The sequence below is a fragment of the Rattus rattus genome, chromosome 4 (genome assembly GCF_011064425.1).
Source record: "Rattus rattus isolate New Zealand chromosome 4, Rrattus_CSIRO_v1, whole genome shotgun sequence".
Lineage (NCBI taxonomy): Eukaryota > Metazoa > Chordata > Mammalia > Rodentia > Muridae > Rattus > Rattus rattus.
The window spans coordinates 158026901-158051332 of NC_046157.1; the positions used below are offsets into that span (position 1 = coordinate 158026901).

The 24432-nt window shown below is 50.0% G+C and overlaps 1 protein-coding gene across 1 annotated transcript; it reads left to right on the plus strand.

Annotated features, from left to right (window-relative positions):
* Positions 1-9616: 9616 nt before the first annotated feature.
* Positions 9617-23320, plus strand: Itm2c (integral membrane protein 2C). The gene is made up of 6 exons (XM_032901523.1): positions 9617-9851; positions 17983-18123; positions 20118-20306; positions 21112-21222; positions 21606-21756; positions 22142-23320. The coding sequence occupies exons 1-6, from the start codon at positions 9726-9728 to the stop codon at positions 22231-22233; spliced, it is 810 nt and encodes a 269-aa protein (XP_032757414.1). The 5' UTR covers positions 9617-9725; the 3' UTR covers positions 22234-23320.
* Positions 23321-24432: the final 1112 nt, after the last annotated feature.

Consider the following 24432-nt stretch of genomic DNA (forward strand, 5'->3'; position numbering starts at 1 on the left):
GGCCACACTCCTATGCATACCACCAACTGGGGCCAAGTATCCCAGCATCTGAGCTTGTTGGGGTGGGGGGTGGCATTATCATTTAAGTCACAATTCCGGGGACCCCTCCCTCTACATGTGTCAGGGTGACAAGAACAACTAACAATCCTGTCTCAGAACAAACATCCACCACAACAAAAACCTTTAGTGGAAACCAGATTGGAGATTAAACTACCGGAGGGTGAGGGCAGGAGTCTAGTGGTAGAACACATGGTGGGTATGCACAAAACCCCTTCCAGGCTCACACACAATTACTAGAAATAGACCGGAGGCCGTTAATACAAAGCTTGAAATAACACATTACTTTGGCTTACAAAAAGCAGCCTTTAGAAAATGCATCTGTAATAGTCTTAAGGGTGGAAAAAGGCGAGAACCCTTAGGCAGGATTAGGGGAGGCTCGGTATGGAAATTGTGATCTCCAGGGATACAACCAAAGCAAGGTGAGAAAGGATGGGCAAGGAGAGCAAACAAAGTATCAAGCCTGTGAGAGGCCATTGCCCGGAGGGGAGCAATTGGAGGCCTTGGGATGGGGGATGGGGAAAGGCAGTGTGGCTTGTGGGAGCTTGAAACCAGCTATAATAAGCCAGTTCAAAAATGGATGCCTCCTGGGGAGGCATTTGAAGAAACGTGCAAGTCAAAGAGATCCTTTAAAACAGTTTAAAAGGCGCCAAATGTCCATGAAATGAACTGAAATAGCTGATACCGTCTTACGTAAAGTCTGAGGGAGGCTCTGGTGGGGGTGGGTAACAGCCCTAGCAGGAACGGCAAGTCCTTTCTGGATGCAAGAAAAAGCATTGAATGCTCACCAGACGCCCAATGGAAAGAGAAGTTACCCTTTAATGCTGAAGGAAACTGATTCCAAGGCAGATGGCAAGATTAACCATGCCGGACACTCAGAGGACACGAGCCAACATTCTGTCAGGAAAACTTAGACGAAGCATGGGCTGTGACAGAAACCAGCCTGCTGCCTGTGAGAGAAGAAAACTCATGATGATGCGTGAAGAAGCCCTGTGGGTTGTAAGAAACCTCGGTCATTTAAGAAAAGTTACACAATAGACCAAATAAATAAGTAAAATAATTTAAAAGAAGGTCTGGCACGAGGGCTAAAGTTATGTTTTAAGTTTAAATTAACAGCGCTTAAGCGATCTAGAAAACAACAATGCCTCTTAACCTGTAAATTCCACTTGCCTGAGGAGAGATAGTTCTTAGAATCACCATGCCTGCCTGCATGCTGCCTTGCTTCTTGCCTTGATGATAATGGACTGAACCTCTGAAACTGTAAGCCAGCCCCAATTAAATGTCCTTATAAGAGCTGCCTCCTTGGTCATGGTTTCTCTTCACAGCAGTAAAACCCTAACTAAGACATCCATTAATCACAGGCCAGTCTGGTGGGTATCCACGTGCTGTCCCGAGGCTCCAAGAGGCTGTCTACGTCTCTTGCTGCCTGCCCTCCCTCCAAGTCCATTGTCAGCAAAGTGGTCTCCATCGTCCAGGTGCCCTGATAAATTACAAAGGACAATGACGGTGATATATTGTGAAAAATAAAACCACAATGATTTCCCAAGGGCCCTAAAGCTTAGTAGATTATATTAATGATTTCTGTGTCTGTGACCAAAATTCCTGACAGGGAAAAAAAAAAAAAAGAGGACAGAAAGATTTATTTTGGCTCACAATTTCTCAGGCTCCAACCCATGGTCACTGGGAGCCATGTTTGTGGGCAAAACATCATGGCAATGAGAGTCCTATCCAAAACTGTTTGCTTCTTGGTAGGAGGAAACAGGAAGAGACCGGGGCAGCCGCAGAGGACAAGCCCCAAGTGACCTATCTCCTCCATCCAGGCTTCACCTCCCATCCCTCAGCACTTCCTGATAATGACATCCGATCACGAATCCCCTGATTAAATAGATTAAACTGTTGATTCGGTCAGAGCCCTCGTCATCTAGTTCTTTCTGGAACCATCATAATATCCACAGCCACAGCAGAACTTAACTAATATCTTAGGCCCTTCTCAAGTCAAAACCAGCCAGCACACAAACCACACACACACACACACACACACACACACACACACACACACACACACACACACACACTCATGCTTGACAAAGATAAACCATATTTCTAGATGAGAAAATTGCAGAATGTCAATTGCCCCCTGAATTAGGCCAAATTCAAAACCAGCCTGGGCTACATAACGAGTTCCTCTTCTTAGTGAGCGTTTGCCCTGAGGTGATTCATCGAAAGCACGGGGAGATGGCAGAGAACACTCAGGACGAAGCCCTTGTTTTGGGGGCATTCATCCCAAAGACACAGATCCTAGAGAGAGACAGGTAATTGATGTGACAGACCCAGACCCAGATCGGGGAAAGAGTGCCTCAGCTGCCAGTGCGGTGACTAAGCAGGACAACATTTGGGTCTCAAATGTTAGAGCAGCGTTGGCCCCGTGAAATGGGGAAGGTGGAGACAAGAGCAGTGTGGAGGAGGGAATACTTCAATGGAGGAAGTGTGGTGGGGCAAGCCATCTGAAGAACATGTCACCAACACCAATCAGATAATTCATGAGATGCGTGCTGCATTGACTGACGAATGTTCGCTGCGGTGGCTAGCCCCCAGCTTAAGTTTTTCCACCTCTCTCCTTCTAACCCTGAACTATGTGCTCAGTCTCAAGGCCTACTGGATTTCAAGATAACAGCCCTGGCAGGAAAGAGGTCTTCTCTCAGCTTGCTTCAAACCATCTGGTTTGAGCCTCAAGATCTCTTGATTTACGTTCTCCCTCCTGGACCTCGGGAAAGCCCAGGTTACATCGCACATGTGCTGCTGTGCACACATGCTATATCTGGGCACTGTACATCCCAGGATCTACACCTAATACAATCCTCGTTCCTATCTCGAGTTGCTCCTCATCATGAAAGGGAGGTCTCCCCATCTTGAAGATCCCAATTTAAAACCTAGACCATCTAAAACATCTGTCCCATGAGCAGCAATCTGACTCTTAGGAAACCAGGAGGACAGGGATAAAAGGACTCATGACAGGTTCATAGACATCTCTGTGGCTTCTCCGCTTGCCAGAGAAATCATTTGGGAGAACATAGACACTTCTCAACGTAATAAAATGCAGCGTATCGAAAGGCAGAAACCTGTGAACACCCATTAAAATAGAACCCACGTTTGATGACACGGAAGCGTTCGGAACATCTTGTTAAGTGTCAGAAGCAGATAGAGGCACTTAGCCAGGCTTGGTATTCGCCTGTAATCCCAGCACAGAAGAGGCTGAGACTGGAAGCTTGCGGATCTGAGGTAGCAGAAAAAGAAAAGCGTGGGTGGGAGAGAGAAGAAAGGAATGAAGGGAAGGAGTGGATGAAGGGAGAAACTGTACGGTTTCTTTTAGACAGTTTCTTTCAACTCAGTGGGCATAGGCATGTGAGCACCCAGCAACTACACAACAAGGCTGCTGGGGGGGATATTCTAGGGAGTGATGCAATATGCTGACTGTGTGGATCTCTCTGAACACCCGCATTCTATGCTGAAGTCCTGATCCCTGAGACCCCCTAATGTCCTAGAACAGAGGTTATTAAAGATGTCCTTATTTAAAATATGGTCATCAGAGAGAGCCTGAACCCAACTTGAGGTCCTTGAGAAGGTGCGTTGCAGACCTACACGGGAGAGAAGACGGAGGTGAGGGGTTCACACCAACACTACAGACTCACAGGAGGGCAGCAGCAGCTGAGAGAAAGACCTGGGAGAGTCTCCCACAGAGGCGTTAGAAGGACCCACCCTGCTTATACCGCACTCCAGAATGGAGACAAACTCTTGTCTGCGAATTCGAATTCCTAGACTTCTTATCCACACAGTCCGAAAATCTATACAGAGTGTATCCACAGAAAAAGAAATTGTTTCCATTTTAAATATCATTTTTAATTTAAAATGGAGTCCCCTGATCTCAGTTAAGGAGACAAAACAATACAAACAAAATACAAACAAACAAACAAACAAAAAAAAACCCACCACTTGCCTCAAAGTGTAATAACTAAAAATTGCAGGTGTCCCCTCCCCCCTTTTTGTAACGTTTCAAATTGGAAAAGAAAACCCATGGCACTACAGGGGAAGGGGAGGACATAGGAAGGAAATTACTGTGGCGGCAGTGTGGGTGGGTTTTTCCTGGATGCCCTCTGTGAAGGTTAGTGAGGATGTGCACGTCGATGTTGTCTACAATGGAGAAAACCGGAAGCTGCCTAGACACCTACACGGGATGTTGTTTGGATTATTGTTCCTCCAAATTCTATGCTGGCTTTTTAAAAAAATGTTCCTTCTTTCTTTGTAAAACATTTTATTATATTTTTTGTTTGTTTGTGAGGAAGACACAGGGTGTGTAGATGCCACGGTGCACATGTGGAGGTCAGAGGGCAGCTCACTTGTGGCAATCAGTTCTCCCCTCCCACCATGCCAGTCCTGGGGATTGGACTCAGGTCTTTATGCTTGGCATCAGACACTGAGCCATCTCTTAATGTTCTTAATTATCTTGTTAATGCTAATACTACTATCTCAGGAAAAAAGATGTTTCCTTCAAACTGTAAACAGACTAGAACAAGAAAACAGATTTTTAGGCAGAACTGATGTAAAACAGAAACAAAAATAAACCTCTGATTCCAAACTGGCTTTAAATAAATAAGTAAATACATACAATCTGTAAATACCTGACAATTTAATATTTTTAATTTAAAAAGTAACAAAGCACAGCTGAACGTGGCGGTATATGCCTTTGATCCCAGCAGAGGCTGGTGGATCTTTGTGAGTTCAAGGCCAGCCTGAACTTACTCTATAAGGCTCTACAGAGAAACCCTGTCTTGAAAATAACAACAGCAACAATCAAACAAAACAGGGCAAAGTAGTGTGACGCCACAGATAAGAGCATTTGTTGGTTGAGGCTTTCACATGCTAGGGTGTCACAGTTGCCTGGCTGGCTCTGGACTCACTCTGTAGGACAGACGGGACTTGAACTTTCAGTTCTGCCTCAGCCTCCCACAGCAAAGGACATTTTAACCTGCCAAATGAAGGGCACGGGTTTTTTTGTTTGTTTGTTTGTTTTTTGTTTTTTCTTTTTTTTTCGGAGCTGGGGACCAAACCCAGGGCTTTGCGCTTGCTAGGCAAGTGCTCTACCACTGAGCTAAATCCCCAACCCCTGAAGGGCACGTTTTGACCCACGCTATTTCTGACCTTTTGCTTACTCACCCCTCCTTAGGCAACCTGATGCTACCTGCTTCAAGAGAAGCCCCACTGCATGGATGCATATTTAGACCTCACAGCGAACCTTCTGGGTCCATCTCCACATGGGTAATGACGTATGGAGTCTTCAGGCTTCTCCGTTCTGCCTTCTGGCTTCTAGACACACACACACACACACACACACACACACACACACACACACACACACGTCTAGAGTAGGGTATTCTTCTCCTGTTAAATGTCTCAAGCAAATGACATTCATAGTTTTCAACCATGCTAGGTGACCAGTTCTCAAGCTCCAGGGGCTGTAGCACGGGCATTCTAGCACAGGGAAGAACCATCTGGCAAGCACTAGGGGGTGGGAGGGTGGAGGTCGCAACGACGTTGTACAGAAGAAAAGAAAGACCAAGATATTGACTCAAGTTCCTTGACCTTGGAGCTATTGACATCTTAGATTGAATGATTCCCCGCTCTGGGGACTGACTGTCCTGCACATTACGGGATGCTCAGCAATGTCCTTGTCCTCTACCTATGAGAGACAAGTAATTCATACTACACCATAGCTGAGACAACTGAAATGGCTAAATTTGCCAAGTGCCTCTTTGGGGGAGACAAAAATAGCCCCAAGAGCGCAAGCAGACAGACAGACACACACACACACACACACACACACACACACACACACACACAGAGAGAGAGAGAGAGAGAGAGAGAGAGAGAGAGAGAGAGAGAGAGAGAGAGAGAGAGACCCAATTCTACTAAATACAAACTGTGAACACAGGCTGATGGGGAAAGAGTCAAAAAGATTGGAGACAGCTGAGGAGGCTCCTCTGTGAGGAGAGTGTTTGCCTAGCATGGAGGAGGTCCAGAGTTCCATTCAGTGATTAACAGCACTGGCCTTCTTCCAGAGGAAGGGGATTCAATTCTCAGCACCTTCATGGTGGCTCCCAGCATCTGTAACTCCAGTTCCAGGGGATACAACCCCCTCCTTTGGACTCTTCAGGCACTACGTGCACATGGTACATGGACATGTGCAGGCAAAACACCCATACACATAAAACAGTAAACATCTTTAAAATATTTTAAGTTCATCATCATTCTACAGTATTTAGCATGTTTGAAGACAGCTTGGGCACATGCAACATCTCTCATTTTAATAGGAAAATAATGAGGTATTATAAACTATTGTGCTATTGTGGTTTTTATTATGATTGCTATTTTTTCCCTTTATACTTTCTCACGCCTTTCGAGATGAATACCTGTTATGTCAAATCAATGGATTACAAAGCCACTTCTCCCCTCTCAGCCTTTCGGACCTGAGGTGCATGGCTGTCCTGGGAGGACACTTGCCTAACGCTCCTCACTGCTCCGAGGACTATGTCTCTCTTCCCAGAGAGGCTGCAGGTTTTCTTTTGCATTTGTCAGAATTTTGTGTCTGACTGTATCTTTGCCTAGAATTAATTGACACGCCAGTAGAATTAGCTGTTCCTTTCATCTGAGAGAGGCGTCCAGCTAAATGGCTTCCATGTTGAGAGCGATTTTGGGGAAGATGATTGCCTGAGAACATTTTTCCTTGATTATAGGCCATTAGGCTTTTCTACTTCTTCTCTAGTCCATCTTGCCCATTTATATTTTTCTGAAAAAAAATTCATTTTTCAATGTTTACATTTACTAGAAAGGATTATATGTAAAAAGACCTTATAATTTGCATGATCCCTATGGTTTAAAACCATTTGTTCTCCTTGTACCGACACTTTCTCTTGTTACAACTATATTTTCTAAAGATTGTCTCTTTTTGTGGATTCTTTCCAAAGTACCCCATCTTCAATATCCTTACGACTTCTCCAGTTTTCCATTGTTTCCTGCCTGTTTTGCTTTGTTTTGGTTTTTGGTTTTTGGTTTTGTCTTTTTTTATCATCATAACAAAATACCAGCAGCATGCAAACTTAATGAAGAAAGGTTTATCAAGCTCCTTCTTTTGGAAGACAATGGGCACTGTTCATGGTGAGGGCTTTCTGGGCACCTCAGCATCAGTAAAACCCAAAGCCAGAGAGTCCAAGTAGAGCCAGTCTCAGGCTTCCCTGGCAGCCTTCTTATGAGAAAGGATGAGTATCCCCAAAGAAACCTCTAAACTCTTCCGAGAGCAATCTCCCCAATTAGGACCTAAATACCTCCCAGGCCCCACCTCCTAAAAGTCCTACCCAACATTAGGACCAGATTCCCCAACATATGACCCTTTAAACTGCATCTACACTGTATCAACCACATCCTGGCAGGATACAAGGCTACCATTTACAGTATCTTCGGATATGTCAGTACTTCAAGTGTCCATCACTGGTTCCCTTGAACTTGGAAAGTCCCCCAGCGCTTTATCCTCTCAGCATTTCCTTCTCACACTGTCGCTTTGGTTGTCTCAGCATCTCCAGCCATTAATACTTCTGTATTACTCAGGGTTATGTAGAGGAACAGAACTGATAGAGATATATATCAGTTTTTACTTATGAGTGTGTATATGTGTATAAGTGTGTATATATAGGGATATATAGGGATATATATGATACATGTATCACATATATAATAGAGGAGAGCAATATATATCATAATACATATTATATATCATATGCATATACATCATAATATATACCAATCTGAGAGTCCAGCTGTTGTTCTGTCTACAAGGCTGTCTGTCTCAGCTGGTCCTTGGTATAGGACAGAACCCCAAAGAAGTAGCTCTAATGCCAGTGAAGGAACAGACTTTGCAGCTAGAGTAAAGGAAAGCAGGGAAAGTTTCCATCATTAACGTCCTTTATATATGGGCTGACAGAAGAAGGTATGGTCCAGATTAAAGGTAGATTTTTTTTTCTGCTTCAAAACATTAGGATTTAAAGAGGGTCTTCCCACTTCTTATGACTTAATTGGGACAATTAAATCCCTCCCAGGCGAACGCAGCCACTTGGCTCTTAGTTAATCTCAGATGCAGTAAGTTGACAACCAAGCACATCCATCCCAAGTTCCCTTTTCACACTTCCTGCCAACTGCAGTGGATGACTTTTCAAGATAGAACTTCCACTGCCCCCCCCCCGATCCTTCAGGGTTTGGATCACAGCTGCTTTACTTTGAGAGAGAGCTGGCAGTGTTATAACCTTCCCTTCCAAGAATGCGGCATTTCTCCACTCACTTGAGGTATAAACTCTTGGTGGAATTTTGTGCCTTTTAAAAACTTGGCTTATAAGATTTATTCCCAGATCTAAGGATCTGGTTCAGTGGGTGAGAGCGCTTGCTGTGAAAGCACAGCGACCTGAGTTCAGATCCCCAGAACACCTGTAAAATAATGATGCATGTGTTTGTAAGTCCAGCCTTTGGATGGAGGAGGAGACAGAGCCAGTGACTCCCGAGAATTCACCAGCCAGCCAGCGTCAGGCTCAGTGAGAGAGCCCATCTTAAAGGAACAGGGAAGAGCAATAGCAGAAGACATCAGTTGTCGGCCTCTACATACACTCAAACTTTATACCCATGTGCTCACTGTCCAAGCCCTAACAGGTAGGAGAAGGCAGCAGACGGAGCCTACTGGACTGCCCTCCATAAGCTGGAAGAATCCTCTGCCTCCCACTCTGAGCATCACTGCAGAACTGCTGTCAGACACGGCATGCTGGATGCTATCACAGCCTGGACCAGGGACAGCGAGGAGAGATCTAGGGCTTTGTTGTCAAGAGATGGCCCTGCAACCTAAGCCTTGGCTTCTTCCTGGTACCAGTGATACTTTCGCAGGAGCAGAGTCGTGACTGGAACCCAAAACCTCTGGCCCAGCCCCTGTAATACTTGTCATTATTTTCCAGTCACGATTCCGCTCCTACAAAGTATCATAGGACTTGTGCACCCCAAGTTCCCCACTTCCACTCCCTGAAGATTTTGCAGGAAGAAGGATAGAGAAGGAGGCATGGTGGCCAATGAAGGGCGTGGGGATGGATTTAGAATTCAGGTCAGAGGCAAGCAGCTAGGCGTCTGGACTCGATGCCCCTTTCCAGCCTAACACATGTTGGAGAAGGAAAGCTTAGGAACAGTTAGTTAGTCTGCTTCATCTCTCAGCATAATCAAAGAGGAAGCTAGATCGAGGAGCGGGGAGATGCAGTTTGTTAGAAGTACGTTGCCAGGCAACGCCTTGTTAACCGAAATGTGAGGATGCTAGTCTTGCGCAGGGAGAAGGAAGGGGCCCAATGAATGAATATGAACAAGAAGTGGAAGGAACCTCAGCATTCTTCAGCTACAGTGCTGCGCGCTGAAGCTCGGCGCAGGCGTCTGGTCCTTCCGTGGAAGGCGGGGCGGGACGTGTTCGGGGCGGGGATAGAGGCGAGGACTCCCAAGCCATCCAAACTTCCGGTGCCTGCAGCGCAGCAAGAAGCAGGCATTGCGATCGAGGTTGCACGGGCAAGGGCTGCAGGGAGCAGGCGCGGGTCAGCGCAGCCATGGTGAAGATCAGCTTCCAGCCCGCGGTAGCGGGCGTCAAGGCCGAAAAAGCAGACAAAGCAGCGGCGTCTGGTTCGGCCTCGGCATCTGCCCCGGCCGCGGAGATTCTGCTGACGCCGGCGAGGGTGAGAGGCACTGGGTCTCAATGGGAGGCGGGGCGGGGCGGGACGGGGGTCGTCGAGGGACCTAGGCTTTCCCCAGTGGCCGCGGAGACCAGCGGAACCTTGGAGTCAGGAGCGGAAGCGGGGTGAGGGGCCTGAAAAGGTTGCTCCATCCCCATCTCGGAAAGGGTCTCAGGTCCTTCCCCACAGCGGCAGTCGAAAGCAGAACTGGTCCTTAACTGGGAACACATACAGGGTCTCTTCCAAATGTGGGGGTTTCTAGGTGCGCAGTTCCAAAATAAAGGAAGGTGGCGGGCCCGTGAAAGTTTGAAGAATGTTGGTGAAGGTTTGCGTCTGGTTCCAATCAAGGGGCAGGGGCCGGGGAAGCCAGTCCCCGAGTGGGGGAGGGGAGGCGGGTTGAACGTAATTTCCCCAAAGGGGGGTGATGGGGCCTGATTGGTTGGGGAATTTGGCTGGGAAAACTCTGGTTAGTAACAAAAGGGAGGTGCCATTGTTTTGGTCCTCAAATGGGGACTGTGGTGGGTGGAGAACTGGCAGACCTAAGTAATGAGCCTTCTCCCATTTCACACCTGCGTGTCCTGCCTCTTTGCTTCCTTCTCTGGCTTCCAGCTACGTTGTTACCATCCGCTGAGTGGACTCCCCACTGCCCCAGTGCCCTAGACATCCCTAGTCACTCAGCTGGCTTTGTGTGGAATGGCCTTGGCGTGTCCCGCCTTCTCCTGGCTGGGGGAGACCCAGGTCACTTCCGCCATGGAAAACTGTTGTGTGGAGTGTGTTGGGGGAGGACTCGTGGCAGTCACTGACTGGAAGGACTGGTAACGAAAAGTGGACCCATTTCGTCTTGCTCCACTAAAGGTGTTTTCATGGCCACTGTCACACGCCCCCCAGCGGTTCTGGGGCACAACAAGCCCGGCCTTTCCATCCAGGCAGAACTTAAAAAAAAAAAAAAGCCCTTCCACTTCCTCCTCCCAGATCAAGTTTTGAAGCTCTAATTCTGCCTGCCTTGCCCGGGCATATTTAAGGAACCGTGTGGAGTGTGATCGAGAAGAGGAGTCATGCATTGGGCCGGTGAAAGCCGAGACTCTGAGGAATGCCAGGGTTTCTGGCAGCTCTGGTTATCCTTGTGCTCTAATCACTACAGCATGTAGCAGTTCACACCCCAACAAGAATTTATGGGCCACCCAGGCCTGCGTTGAAGGATCTCTGGGCACCTCCAGTGAGCAGCTTCTTCATCTGAAGCTAGATGGAGGAGGAGGACACCCCAATACTTGACTTTGGTTTGCAGTTTTAAAAGTTTGCCCTAGGCTTAAGCTTCCTTTATCACTTCCAGGAAGGTCCCTCCTCCCTTCCTCTTAGCCTGGATATGGGGCCCCTGGAACTGGTTAGTGGCAGATTGTCTGTTCTCGGGTACCCAGTGAAGACCTGGAACTGGAACCCAACTGCTTAAAGTCTAAGGAGCAGGAAGGACTAACTTGAACAACTCAGGAATGTTATTACCACCCGGATAGTGTTGGATAGGACAGCTGAGCCCAGGTTGGAGAAATTACAATTTTTCTTATTAGCCTTGGGACTTAGTTATGTAAGTCTATTCGATAATGGGGTAGTGTACAGATGAGCACAAAACGCATACTAATAACAGAGAAACCACACAGAGACTATGGGCCTCAAAGGACCAGGTTAATTGATTTTTATGTAGTATAAGGGATCAGAGGCTAGGGGAGGAGGAGAAAGGTACCCCAGAAACAAAAGAAGCAAAACCTCCCTGGCAACAGCCTTCTGAAGACCAATGGTTGTCTCTGTGGGCCAAGTGCTTCAATCTCTTCTTCCTTTGAAAAGATCTTTCCTTCACAGTTAAGGAGCGGGGCTTGCCTGGCTATATCCCTGAAATAGCTCTTTATATAATTTTTTTTTACAGATTCGAATCTCTTCCAGGAGGAAGCTTCCCACTACTGTTCACATCCCTAGCCCTTCTCAGTAGCCACTTCTGAACAGGCAGCATGCTTGACGGAGGCCTGTTTAGTTCTCCCCGGTCCCCCACTCCCCCAGTACAACATGACCGGTAACCACGGTCCAGCTTCCTGCTTTTATCCGACTCTTGAAGCTAAGCAGTCCAGCCTGCCCTCACCCAGCGTGAGATGGAAATATCAGCTTTGTCCCGCCATGTGTGCTGTTAGTTATGGCCTAGGGCCTGCTGAGCCACCACCCCTATCACTATTGGGCAGTAAGGAGCTTAGGGGGGCAGGCATGGCAGTCAGGAGGAGGGATTAAAATACCTACCGAACTGCTTATTGGTTAACTCGCACCGCACAGCTTGCCCGGGGTCTGAGTTGGTGGGAAGGGGCCTTTGGTGTGGGGGAGCTCAGCTGCACCTAGGACCTGGTAAGACAGTTCACTTCTGCAAGTTTCTTCTTGCTCTACAATGCCAGCAGGCATATTTCCTCTTGCCTAGTGCCTGACGTAGCAGGAAGAGCAGGCAGAGGCCCGTTACACAGCTGTAGGACACGAGCCACTGTCAGAGCACTGAGATAGGAGCCAAGAAGCTAGAAGGACAGGCAAGTTGGTGGAGGCCTGGGAGTTGCTGTATGCAGGACTTTTGGACTGATGACCAGACATGAGACAGCTCAGAAGTTCTCTCTTTTAACTGGAAATTACCCCGGAGTCCCTCCTTGGTGTTCTATCTGACATCTGACTAACCTGTGATTCCCCAGAAGGACACAGATGACAGCATTGGGCTGTTCTCAACCTGTGTCCAGGCCTGGGGTGTGTGTGTGTGTGTGTGTGTGTGTGTGTGTGTGTGTGTGTGTGTGTGTGTGTGTGTGTGTGGGGGTAAGGGAAGGCTGCAGTTAGGCAACCTCACTCAGGACCTGCCACTGCTTCTGGGCAAATACTGAAATAAGATTTGTCCCCCAGGCCTGAGACTAGAAGGAAGTTCCTCAGAAAACGGGGCAAGGGGTGGAGTTGGGGAGCCAGCTGGGCTCACAGTACCCAGCATCCCATGTATTAGAGGCAATGAGGAACCTGCAGCCCTGGCCCCTGGTGGGAAGCTAGTCACCGGAGCCTGTGTTCAACACCTCTCCTACCCCTGCTCCCACCCCACTGCAGCAATGCTACCACGTGGACACCCCCTCATTCCCATCCCTCTTCCACCAGCTGTCTGTACACACATTCGTTCATATAGACAGGCCCCAGGGATAGCCTCCCCACTCCCCCCCATCTCACCCCCCCTGCAAGAAGCAAACACATTAAATTCAGTAATCTCAGTTCTATCATTTTCTCATTGGAATTTGTCTTTGATTAATGGCCCTTGAGTATCCACCTCCTTCAGCCCACATACCTGTGGATCAGATTTCACTCCGTGTGTGTGTGTGTGTGTGTGTGTGTGTGTGTGTGTGTGTGTGTGTGTGTGTCCCTGTGCCTGTGTCCTCAGGCTCTTGGCAGGAGAACCAGCAAGGGGAGGGTCTGTCTCTTCTCAGTTATGAGAGCTAGTTTGCCTGGCTGGGCCATAATGACCTTCAAAGAGGCAGCTTAGCCTTGTGTGTGTGTCTCTCTCTCATGCGTGCGCACGCGCGCACGCACACACACACACACACACACACACACACACACACACACACACACTCACGCTGGCTCTCTATCCTTTCTGTTTTCCCCTTCTCCACTCTTCAAGGCTGTCAGCAGACTGCCAATGAGGAGTTTCTCTTCCCAAGGAAAAAAATGTTTATGATTAAAAGCTCAGCCCCACAGCTGGGCTTTTCCCTCTGCCCTGGGAGGCTCCAGTTCTCTTCTCTCCTCCGCCCCCCCCCCCCCGGAGTGAGAGCTCTTCCAGGCCTAGTTTTGTTTCTTCTGCTTCAAATCCTTTCTGAGCCTTTGTTTTCTAGAGAACCCTGGGCTGTCCAGGGTGGAGGAGGAGAGAGAATTCTGGATGCAGCCAAATACAGTGATCTGCATAGCTACAACCTGCCCCAGGATGCCTCGGGCTGGAGTGGATAAGGGTGGGAGGGATAACTCATGGGAACCCCTGAGCCTTGCCCCTGTGTGGCACATACTCAGGTGATGTCTTTTCTTTTTGGACTGTGCACTATTGTTCTGGGACAGAAGGCCAGCCCCCTACCCCCAGCAAGGCCTTACTCAGTCTGTAGGTCTATCACTCACACGCGCACGCACACACACACCCTTTGGCATCCGTGCCCATGTGAATTACATCCTGCAGTCTAGGAGAGAAAAGGTGCTAAGGATAGGAATCCCGGGGTGAGGACCACTTCGAAGTCTGCCCACGTCTCTGTCCTTCCCTGCCTCCTATGAAGTAGCCTGCAATTGTAACATAATCCACTTTTGTTTCCTTTTTCTTTTTCTCTTTTTCTTTTTGGCATTGTTCCTGAGGGACAGTCGCTAGAGAGCTATCTTCCTTTGGGCTGTATCAGCTGAGCTGTGTTTCAGTTCGTGGTTTCCTATGCGTTCTGGCCCTGGCTTTGCTAATTATCTCATGAGCACCATTGAGAGCCCTAGTAAAACCTGAAGGCTAGACCAGGCCCCTCTCAGGTCCCCAGATGTCTGCCTTGCATGCTTAGCATGAGTGTGCAGAGAGGCGGTTTGCTCAGAGGGCTTGTTGCCTTGGAAACAGTAGGCACCATCCTCCCACTTTCTAAAGGGAAGTCCCCCCCAGTCCCTGGCTGTTGGTAACTATTCCGTGGGGAAGCAATATTTCTCTGGTCTCCAGCAGTACAGGAGCAGCCAGAGTGGAAGTTAACTCTTCAGGAAGGCTGACCGGTTACCCAACCACCTTCAGGGCTGCCCATCAGTTCTCAGACTCCAAAGGCCTCAGACTGCAAGAGGTCAGAGGCTCTGATGACCCCCTCGTGGGGGACAGTAAGGGTTGGAAGGTAAACCTTGGCTTAACTGTATCTCACAGGCAAATCAGCGCTGGGACCTTTTGTCCTCAAGCAGGGACATCCTAAATTTCCTTGTCAACCTCACTCCCAGCCTTACTGCTCCGTTATGCTTCTGAGGGTTTGGTTCAGCAGGGCAGAGTGATGGGTGGGCAGCAAGATGGTGGAGCCCCCCAGCTTTGTGCCAGGGGGTGTCAGTAGAAGTAAGCAAGAGCCATGGCTAACGTAGGGAAGATTTACATTTTCAGGAACAGATGGCCAAAGCTTACAGAGTATAACAAACTGAGAAAGAAGCAGGGACTTGAGGCTGCTGTCGAGGGGGCTATGCTGGTTGTGGAGGGGTGGGGCAATGTTGATATCTGCAGAGAATGTTTCCCAGCTATTGATTACCTCTGGGGAGACTACCCAGGGCAAGCTGTGTGTCTGAGGGACAGGGCCTCTGGGCTCTCTTCAGATGCAGATGGACATCAACTCCTCTCACAAAAGAACAGCTTTCGGAAGTAACCCGCATCTGCCCACATCTGCCCACATCTGCCGAGGGCTGTACTTTCTCTATAACCAACAGGGAACCCAGCAAAGAAATAGATTTATAGTGGGATATTTTGATCTCCCTGATTGTTCCTACTACTCAAATGTGTACTTACCACCCTAGCTGGGTAAGGTGAGGGGATTCCCCAAACCTTCCAGTCAAGAGTCCTGGCCAGAGCTAGGTCTGACCTCTTTTCTGCACCCGGGGCCATTGCAGTCACAACCCCTGCTTACCACATCCTTGCTGACCTTTCCCATCACCCTTCGACAAGCCTCTGTGCCCGGCACGGAGCTCCCCAGGCTAGCAGAAGTTGGCCGCAGGTGCAAGGCTGAAAGGCCTCAGTGAATTTTATGTGCGTAGCTGGCTCTGACTTGGAGTTTGCTTGTGCTCCTAACCCCCAATCCCGTTTCATTTCCTCAGTGGCTCTCCCAAGCTAGCTTTTCTGTTTTTCCAGAAGCACAAGAGCAAAAGAAAAGTCACTGGGCAGCCTCAACAGCTGGCCACAGGGATGCCCCTAAGGGGAAGGCCCTGCCCACAGGTCTGCTATTTTTACCCCATACATTGTCCTCTACAAAGGACTTTCACGTTCCTTGTTTCTCTTAGTCCCTGGAGGCTGGTCACCTCAGATGACCTCAGGATGGATGATCTGCTGGGGGGCCGTGGCCCCTCCCTACTCTAGATCCAGTGGCTTCACCAACACCTAGATACAGTGTGGCCTTGGAGTGTATTGTGCTCAAAGGGCAGTCTCTCCTGTCCCTAAGCCAGCCACCTCTCTGATGACCACTCGGGACTATAGGAGCAGACCAGTGCAGCCCCTCCCTGAATGGCTTGTTCATGGAGGGAGCCTGGACATTGATGGCACCACACGGGACCTATTGCAGAGTGTAGTTGCAAAGCCATTGTAGTCCCTGCCCCTCTGGTTAACAGTTGTCCTAGCCCAGTTGTCTGGAGGCCAGAGTAGGAGTGAGGTGCAGAGTGGCCAAGGTTTGATCTTGTGAGAGGGTCTCCACTGTGGATGTGGGGATCCAAGGCATTTCCTGTCCTTTTCCTAGAGGTTGAGTTGGAGAGTGAGTGCCGAAGAATGGGGGAGCCCCTGAATAAGTAGACAGAGCTCCCAATGCCTCTAGAAAAAAGATCAAGGAATAAGATCAGTGTCTGGCCGGAAATGAGGGAGGGCCAATCACCTGCTTATTTAAGGCCTATGGGGAAGCTTCATTCCTCAATATGCTTCATCTTCTCAGGCTGGGGAGTTCTGTGGATAGTGACATTTGACCTCTCTTGGTCTTGTCTGAACAGTGTAGAGAAACAGGGTAAGTGGTGAGCACTAGAGTAGAGGAAGGGACAGGCCTGGGGGCTTTTGTAGCATCAGCAAGAATAGATAAGGGCCAGCCTGGGCTACTGTGGGAGAAAGGAGGTCATGCAGAGAGGTGGCCCTCAAGTCCAGTTACAAAGGACTCACACACCATCCACCCACCCAGACGTGTGTGGCCTGACACCACAGAGGAACAGTTGAGCACAGTAGACTGTAGGCCCGGGGTTAGAGATAAGCACGGGGCCCACATCCTCTGGCCCTCCCAGAGCTCCTGCCTCCCACAGTGACCGGCTTGGCACAGCAATTCCTTGAATACAGCATTTCCACACCCATCTATGCTTGGCTAATTTCACTTGTCAGCTTGATTAGATTAGAACACACTTAGGGCGTTAATAGAGCATATCTTTGCATGTGTTTGTGAAGGTTTTCCAGAGAGAAAAGCAGAGGGGGAGAGACCCACCCCGAATGTGGGCAGCACTGTCCTTTGGGCTGAAGTCCCAGACTGAATTAAAAAGGAGAGCGGAGGAAGCTGGCTGACTGCCAGTATCCATCAGCCTGCCACTTGATCTCCCCGTGTGAGCATAGACTGTGCACGTCCACACCGGGATGTGAGCTAAAACAAACCTCCTCGGGCTCTTATCAGGGGTCACGGCAATGAGAAATGTAACTAATTCACGTCCCCGTCACCCCCTGCCTCATCCGGGTCCATCCTGTACCTCCAGCTGAAGGGCTAGGTCATGTCACTCTAGTTCCACTCTTCCTTGGCTACCTTTTGCCTAGGACAGTGGCCCCTCCCTACCAGATGCATTCTGGTTCCCATGAACTCCTTGGTCTAACGCAATCATCCAGGCCATCTCATAGGCCCTATTTTATGTTTGAATGACTAGAGCAGTGACTGTAAACCCTCCTAATGCTGCTACCCTTTCATTCAATTCCTCAAGTTGTGGTGACCCCCCCCCAACCATAAAATTATTTTTGTCGCTACTTTGTAATTGTAATTTTGCTACTGCTGTGACTTACGATATATAATATTTTTGGAGATAGAGGTTTGCCAAAGGGATCCAGACCCACAGCTGGAGAACGGCTGGACTAGAGGGTGGTCACGCTGGTCCAATTACAGGATCTAAATTCAAGCAATTCAAAGCGTATGTGCTTAATCCAAGCTGACTGTTTGGGGTCTTCTAGGAAAGTCTCCATTTCTCTCTAACTGGGAGGGTGGTCCAGAGACTTGGGTCAGGCTTCTTCCTTCCAGAAAATCTGTATTGTCCTTCTGACCACCCCCACCTCCACACCCACCCCCACCCCCACCCCAGGGCTTCTAGTCCAGCCAGATCTTACTTGGAGGAGGAATTCAGAAGAATGGTCCCCTCTGAGGCATCTCATTGACCATAGCGCTTCTGTTTCCAGGAGGAACGCCCCCCTCGCCACCGCTCCAGGAAAGGGGGCTCCGTGGGCGGCGTGTGCTACCTGTCCATGGGCATGGTTGTACTGCTTATGGGCCTTGTGTTTGCCTCGGTCTACATCTACAGATATTTCTTCCTTGCTCAGGTGAGGAGCCAGGCAGGTGGGTGGGGAAGGGGTAGCTCCAAGACACAGGGAAAGGAAGTCTGCTGAGGTGTGGAAACAGTGGCGAGTCAGAGCCTGAGGACCCTGTGAAGAGAGACAGTAAGAATCCCTGGCCCAGGCCTGCCCAGAGAACAGCCCTCACTCCTTTCCCATCATTCCCTTGCCTGGGCTCAGGCTACCTCAACCTTACACTTACTCTGGAGAGCCAAGCAAGAGTCCAGGTGACTGCATCCAGGCACCCCCACCCTGACCCCACCAGTGGCCAGTGTCACTCTGAAGCATCGTCACCAGGAGCTCTTAGGTCCATTAGAGAAGTTGGGAGTTTACAATTCTCTCTGGCGCTCAGACACTGCACCTAGGGGTCATACTTCAAAGATGACCTAACTATTCCTTACATGGACATTTGGGTTTGAGCCCTGGGCAGTTGCTTCCAGGAATGGTAGGTCTACAAAGGTGCTCATTTGTCCTCCCTAACATATACCTGCTAGAAATCTAGGCCCAAAGCTGGACTACCCAGAGCTGGGGAAAAGGAAGGGTCGCCATACTTGAGTACTGAATTCAGTTAACTAAGAAGCTTGAGAGATTAAACATGAATGTTTCAACAGGGACTCTCAGGGTGACTAAAGGCTAGAGTTTCTAGTCATTGTGGACCCAACTGACCCCTATGTCCCTTAAGCATTTAATGTCACCCAGTTTTTTCCACAGTAGAAATTACCTGAGAGGTTGTACCCCGTGGGACTTTCCCCTGTAGACCTCAGCTCCCACGTTTCTCTCACCTTAGAACTTGCCAGGCGTCTCCACCCTCTCTGGTGCAGGATTCTCACCTGGCCTTTTCCTGCAGTGACGCTGCCCCGTCTCCCCCCTTCCCAGACCCTAACTGTGCTTTTATAGGATTTCTCACCCATCCATACTTCCCAGGCAGCGTGGGTGTCCCTGACTGTCCCTGGGACAGTATGAGTAGTCCAGTCTGCAATGGCCTGACAGTCACATCGGGCCTGCCCTGGCATCTGGTCTCCCATGAGCTTCCCCAAGCCCTCAAGGCCCCAGTGCAGCCAGGATGTTCCATTATCCCAGCAGAATTTCTCCTCAGACTAAGAGGGAATTCTGCCTGTTATATGTCCAATAGACCTTGTGAGTCTGTGAGTCCCTGGGGAAATCACGGAGGGCACAGTGGCGGCCCCATTGCTTAGTTCTCACCAGGGGCAGCACCTTTTCCCCCCCGGGATGATGGACGAAGAATGATGGGGGCAGGGGATAGTGCTGTGCGGGGCCTCCATGCCAGGAATGCTGTGAGATTTATCCGTGGGAGGAGAATGGGGCTGGCTCTTTGCTTTCTGACCCTTTTTTTTTTTTTTCTGGTTTTGTTTTTTGAGACAGGGTTTTTTTCTGTGTAAGCCTGGCTGTCCTCAAACTAGCTCTTTAGACCAGGCTGGACTCAAACTCAGAGATCCGCCTGCCTCTGCCTCCTGAATGCTGGTGTTAAAGGCATGCACTACAACCTCCTGGCTCCCACCTTTTATCCAGGTCTGCAGGTGGGCACTCCTGGAAGTGTCCCACAGGCCCAGCCTGTCCATCCTATGTCTCGTCCCCCCCTGCCTACTCAGGTTTTCTACAGGGTCTGATATTCTGTCCGTCCTCAGGACTAAGGAGTCTTCTTTTTTGCTTGACCATTTCACAGAAGACTTTGAGGCCAGGGGTCACTGTGCTTTACAGATAGGAGCACTGAGGATCAGAGAGGCCTTCTACCTAGGAACATGCTTGTCCTCTCTTCTGTTTGTGAGGCAGAAGTGCCTTTTATAAGACCCAGCCTCCCTCCTCACGAGTAGCTCTGGGCTCTGTGCTACCTTCCTTTCTGTTCTCCATCTCTGAGAAAGCCTCACACCCCCCCCACCCTTCCTGCTTACTGAAGTGGGCAGGGAGCCATGTGACCGTGTCACTACCCTGCGTGACCGTCTATCTCCCCTTACCCTGTGCAGCTGGCCCGCGATAACTTCTTCCACTGCGGTGTGCTCTACGAAGACTCCCTATCCTCCCAGATCCGGACTCGGCTGGAACTGGAGGAGGATGTGAAGATCTATCTTGAGGAGAACTATGAACGTATTAATGTCCCTGTGCCCCAGTTTGGTGGTGGGGACCCTGCAGACATCATCCATGACTTTCAGCGGGTGAGGCTGACCTGGAGCATCCGGTAGCTGGCTGGGATCTGGGGCAGGGCTGTAGAGGACGTTCTGGGAACCTAGAGCAAGGAGCAAGAATACAGAGACTCCCTGGGCTGTGGATGAACTGTACAGCAGGTGTCTTTGGTCACTCTGACTAGCCTTCAGTTACTGCTTTTATTACGAAGGAGGCACTATTCGTTATTGTCAAGATAGAGTAGGACAGGGGTGGACTGCTTTGCCCTAGGCTGTCTGACAGTTACAGGACTTGGCTGTCCCTGTGAGGCCAAGGGTCCTGTGTCTGTTCTTATTTGTACACTCTCATCGGAGTGTGCAGTTGAGTGGGTGTCTTATTTGTGTAACACCACCCAGGTCAAAGTTGGGCTCACTGCCAGCACTCCGGAAGGTTCCCTCTCGGTTTTGGTTTTTTCCAGTCAGTTCCTTTCCCTATGAGGTCATCATTCTAGTCTCTGGCTGCTTTTAAGATCAGTGAGACATAGGTCCTAGCCTTTCCAAGGCAGTCACCCTCCACACCCCGTGTCTGTGTTAGCCTGGGGTATAGCATTCCTTCCTGAGGAGGCCACACTTGAAACAAGGGGACCTGCTGGCAGATAGCGGGTGGCCAGGAACATTGCCCTGTGATCCATGCTCATAACCAGATGCCCAGAAACTTGGGGGGCACTACTTCTGTGGTCCCAGGCTCCATTGATGACATGGTGGGATTAGGGCCTCTGCTGGCTGAAAGCCTTCATCAGGGCCACCTGGTCCAGACTTTCGCCTTCCACAGAGACTGACGGATGTTCTCTCCTCTCAGGGTCTCACTGCCTACCATGACATCTCCCTGGACAAGTGCTACGTCATTGAGCTCAACACCACCATCGTGCTGCCCCCACGAAACTTCTGGGAGCTCCTCATGAACGTGAAGGTGGGTAGCATCTTATCCCCACCTGTCCCCTCCCCTGGAGATGCTAAGCCCAAAGAGGGAGTCTGGGACATTACCCCTGGACTCCCAGAGGATGACGTCTCCATCCATATCCTCAGAATCACTTCTCCTTTCCGTCTCCCCAACTCACAGAATGCCAAGTAAGGGGAGGGGATGCAGACCCTATGACCAGGAGTGCTTCCCTTGAGGTGGGAGGCCAGACACAGTGTAGGACAGGCTCTGGCCTCAGGTATCAAAGGGCCTCTGGGGTGAGAAGGTGGTGTGCCCGAGAGACAGTCATTTCAGAGAGAGAGCAGGGAGGTGTGGCAGTGGGAGGGGCCTGGGTGCTGACCCCGTGCTTTGAACCTCCCCTCCTCCCCTTGCAGAGAGGGACCTACCTCCCACAGACGTACATCATCCAGGAGGAGATGGTGGTGACAGAGCATGTCCGAGACAAGGAGGCTCTGGGTTCCTTTATCTACCACCTGTGCAACGGGAAGGACACCTATCGGCTGCGGCGCCGGGCCACCCGGAGGCGTGAGTGACCCCAGCCAGCCTTTGACAGTTCCTGGCCCCGCTTTCTCAGCAGCAGCTATAACCTGACTAGAGTGAATGCCAGCCCAGCGCTTCAGACTCGCCAGGTTTTGCTTTCACTCTGCGTCGTCATCGATTTCATTCTAACTGCTGTTTTAAAGGGAACTGAGGCACGGGGAGGCTAAAGCAGCATCCCGCAGGGTTTATTGCAGGGACGTGATGGGCACAGTAGGAGCCTGACCTAGGAGCTCCCTCCACGTTATAGTGCTGTTTCTGGGTGTCACCTCCTGGGTCTTCCCCTTCCCTGCCTTGCCAGGAGCCAAGGTTCCTCTCAGACGGAAGATGGATACAGGCCTGACTGGGACTTTTCTTTTCTTTTTTTCCCCAGGGATCAACAAGCGTGGGGCCAAGAACTGCAATGCCATCCGCCACTTCGAGAATACATTTGTGGTGGAGACGCTCATCTGTGGGGTGGTGTGAAGCCGTCTCTCCAGGCTCACCCCTGCCCTTCTCTTTCTCCTTCTGGCCACTCTCTGGCCCTCCTCCTCCCTTTGCTTAGCTTGTACCTTGGGCACTTTTCCATAGATGTGACATGTCTCACCCATCCTTCCCGGCCCCGCCCTCCTCTCTGTACCAGGGCTGTGATCTCTCGGGACCTCTGCCTCTGCCGATATTTCAGGCGGGAGATGGGAGGGGACAGTTGCCCAAGATGGTTTCTCTAACTCATTATTTTAAGTCAGCTCCCCAGTGGCTGGGCCCAGGGGAAGGACTAAAGGGAGGGGCTGGACATGTAGAAGCCTGGGGCAGGGGCAGGGGCAGGGGCAGGGGCGTGGATGGGGTTTGGCATGAGGTTCACAAATGGCCCCCACGTATGGGGAAGTCCTGAAAGACTTTTATTTTCTTGCACAGCGCACTCCCTCTGTCCTCCTGGTTCTTAGACCTAAGTGTGGACTAAGGATGGGGAAGTGTGTCCTGGGTTAGACCCATCAGAGCACAAGATAAGGTGGCTAACCTGGGTTCTTCCCAGGACTCCTGTCAGTGCCTTCAGCCCACCAGTAGGAGCCTGGAGTTGGCGGGTGGGATGAATCTGCCAAGCACAATTGTTCTCTGAGTGGAACCAAAGAAGTGAGGAGCTAGGCCGCCCTGGCCTGGCACCTAGGAACACAGGAGCAGGTGGGTATAGAAGTCATCGGCTGTGAGCTGCAGGCCCTGGGCAGTGGACGGAGCCCATGCCATGCTTCGCGCCAGGGCTACGGTGAATGGTGGAAGCAGGAGAGAGAGCCGCCTGGTACTTTCGTCCCTGCCTCCTCCTCCGTTCCGGATCTCTCCCCTCTGTCCAGGGGTGTGTGATGTTTCTCCTGCATGTTTTTACTGATGTTCGTGCTGGCCGCCCTCAGCCCGGAGCCTGGGAGAGGCTTTGGTGCCTCGCATCAGACTTGGGTGCTCCGTGGCGGTGAAGCCCTTAAATGCTTTGTATATTTTCTCTATTAGATCTCTTTTCAGAAGTGTCTGTAGAAAATTAAAAAAAAAAAAAAACAAAAACAAAAAAAAGAACCCTTATATTTCTGATGTTGGCCCTGGTGTCATGGTTAAATAGGAGCATCTTGAGGGTTGGGGGTGCTCTGAGGACAGAGTGGTGGGGATGGTGGACAGGGAGAAGCTAGCACATGGTGGCTTTCCCTGGGTCACCAAGGGAGTATGAGGTGTCCCCTCCATTGTCTTCTTTGGTCCCCCGGACTGAGCCAAGTACTGCTCACATTCTGTGGCTGGAAATACCCACAGAGCTTTAGGAAATGTCCCCCAAGGTCAAGCTGCTTTTAAGTTGAGGTAAAGCACCCTGCTGCATGCTTTGTCAGATGACATCATCATCGCATGTCCTTAGGCACAAGGACGGCATCATATTCTATACTCCGTCTAGGCAATTAGTAATTGTTCTCGGTGGATCGGAAGTGGTCACAGGGTCACGCTGTCCAGCGAAGGCGGCCAGAGCCTTAGTTAAGTGGGCAGAGGAGGTAGAATTCAGTCGTGCCCTGAGATGAGGGTGGGTGAAGACCCACAGCCCCTGGTGCTGTGAACAGTGCAGGACCGTCACCAGCCGAGGGATCGGAGGGCCTCTGGGAGCAAGAGACTCCGCCTCATGCAGACACACCCTATCTTGACCTGGAACCTCTTGCGAGGTTTGTTTTGCTTACACTCTTCCATATGCAGTGCAATCTGCTGAAGTGCTTGCCAGATGTGTTCTTGAACTTGACCCATTCAGTTCTTGGGAGAAAGTAAACAAAGGAAAAGGCAGATAAATCCTGCAAAGAGCTACCCTTCACGTCCCATAGCACGGCAAATGGAGTTTGGAGGCAAAGGACGAGATCAAGGGAGTGCAGTGGGGGACCCAGAGTTGACTTGAATTACAGAGTTTAATACACAGTTTAGCATGGCATTTCAAGTTAGTGGGGACACACCAGTTATTCTTAATGAAACAACTGTTTGGCCATATTTGACCGAACAAACCTGGATCCAACCTCCCTGGACAAAATTGATTCTGAATGAATCAGGTTTTTTTTTGTTTGTTTGTTTTTGTTTTTTTTTCTTTTTTTTTTTTTTTTTTGGTTCTTTTTTTCGGGGCTGGGGATCGAACCCAGGACCTTGCGCTTCCTAGGCAAGCGCTCTACCACTGAGCCAAAT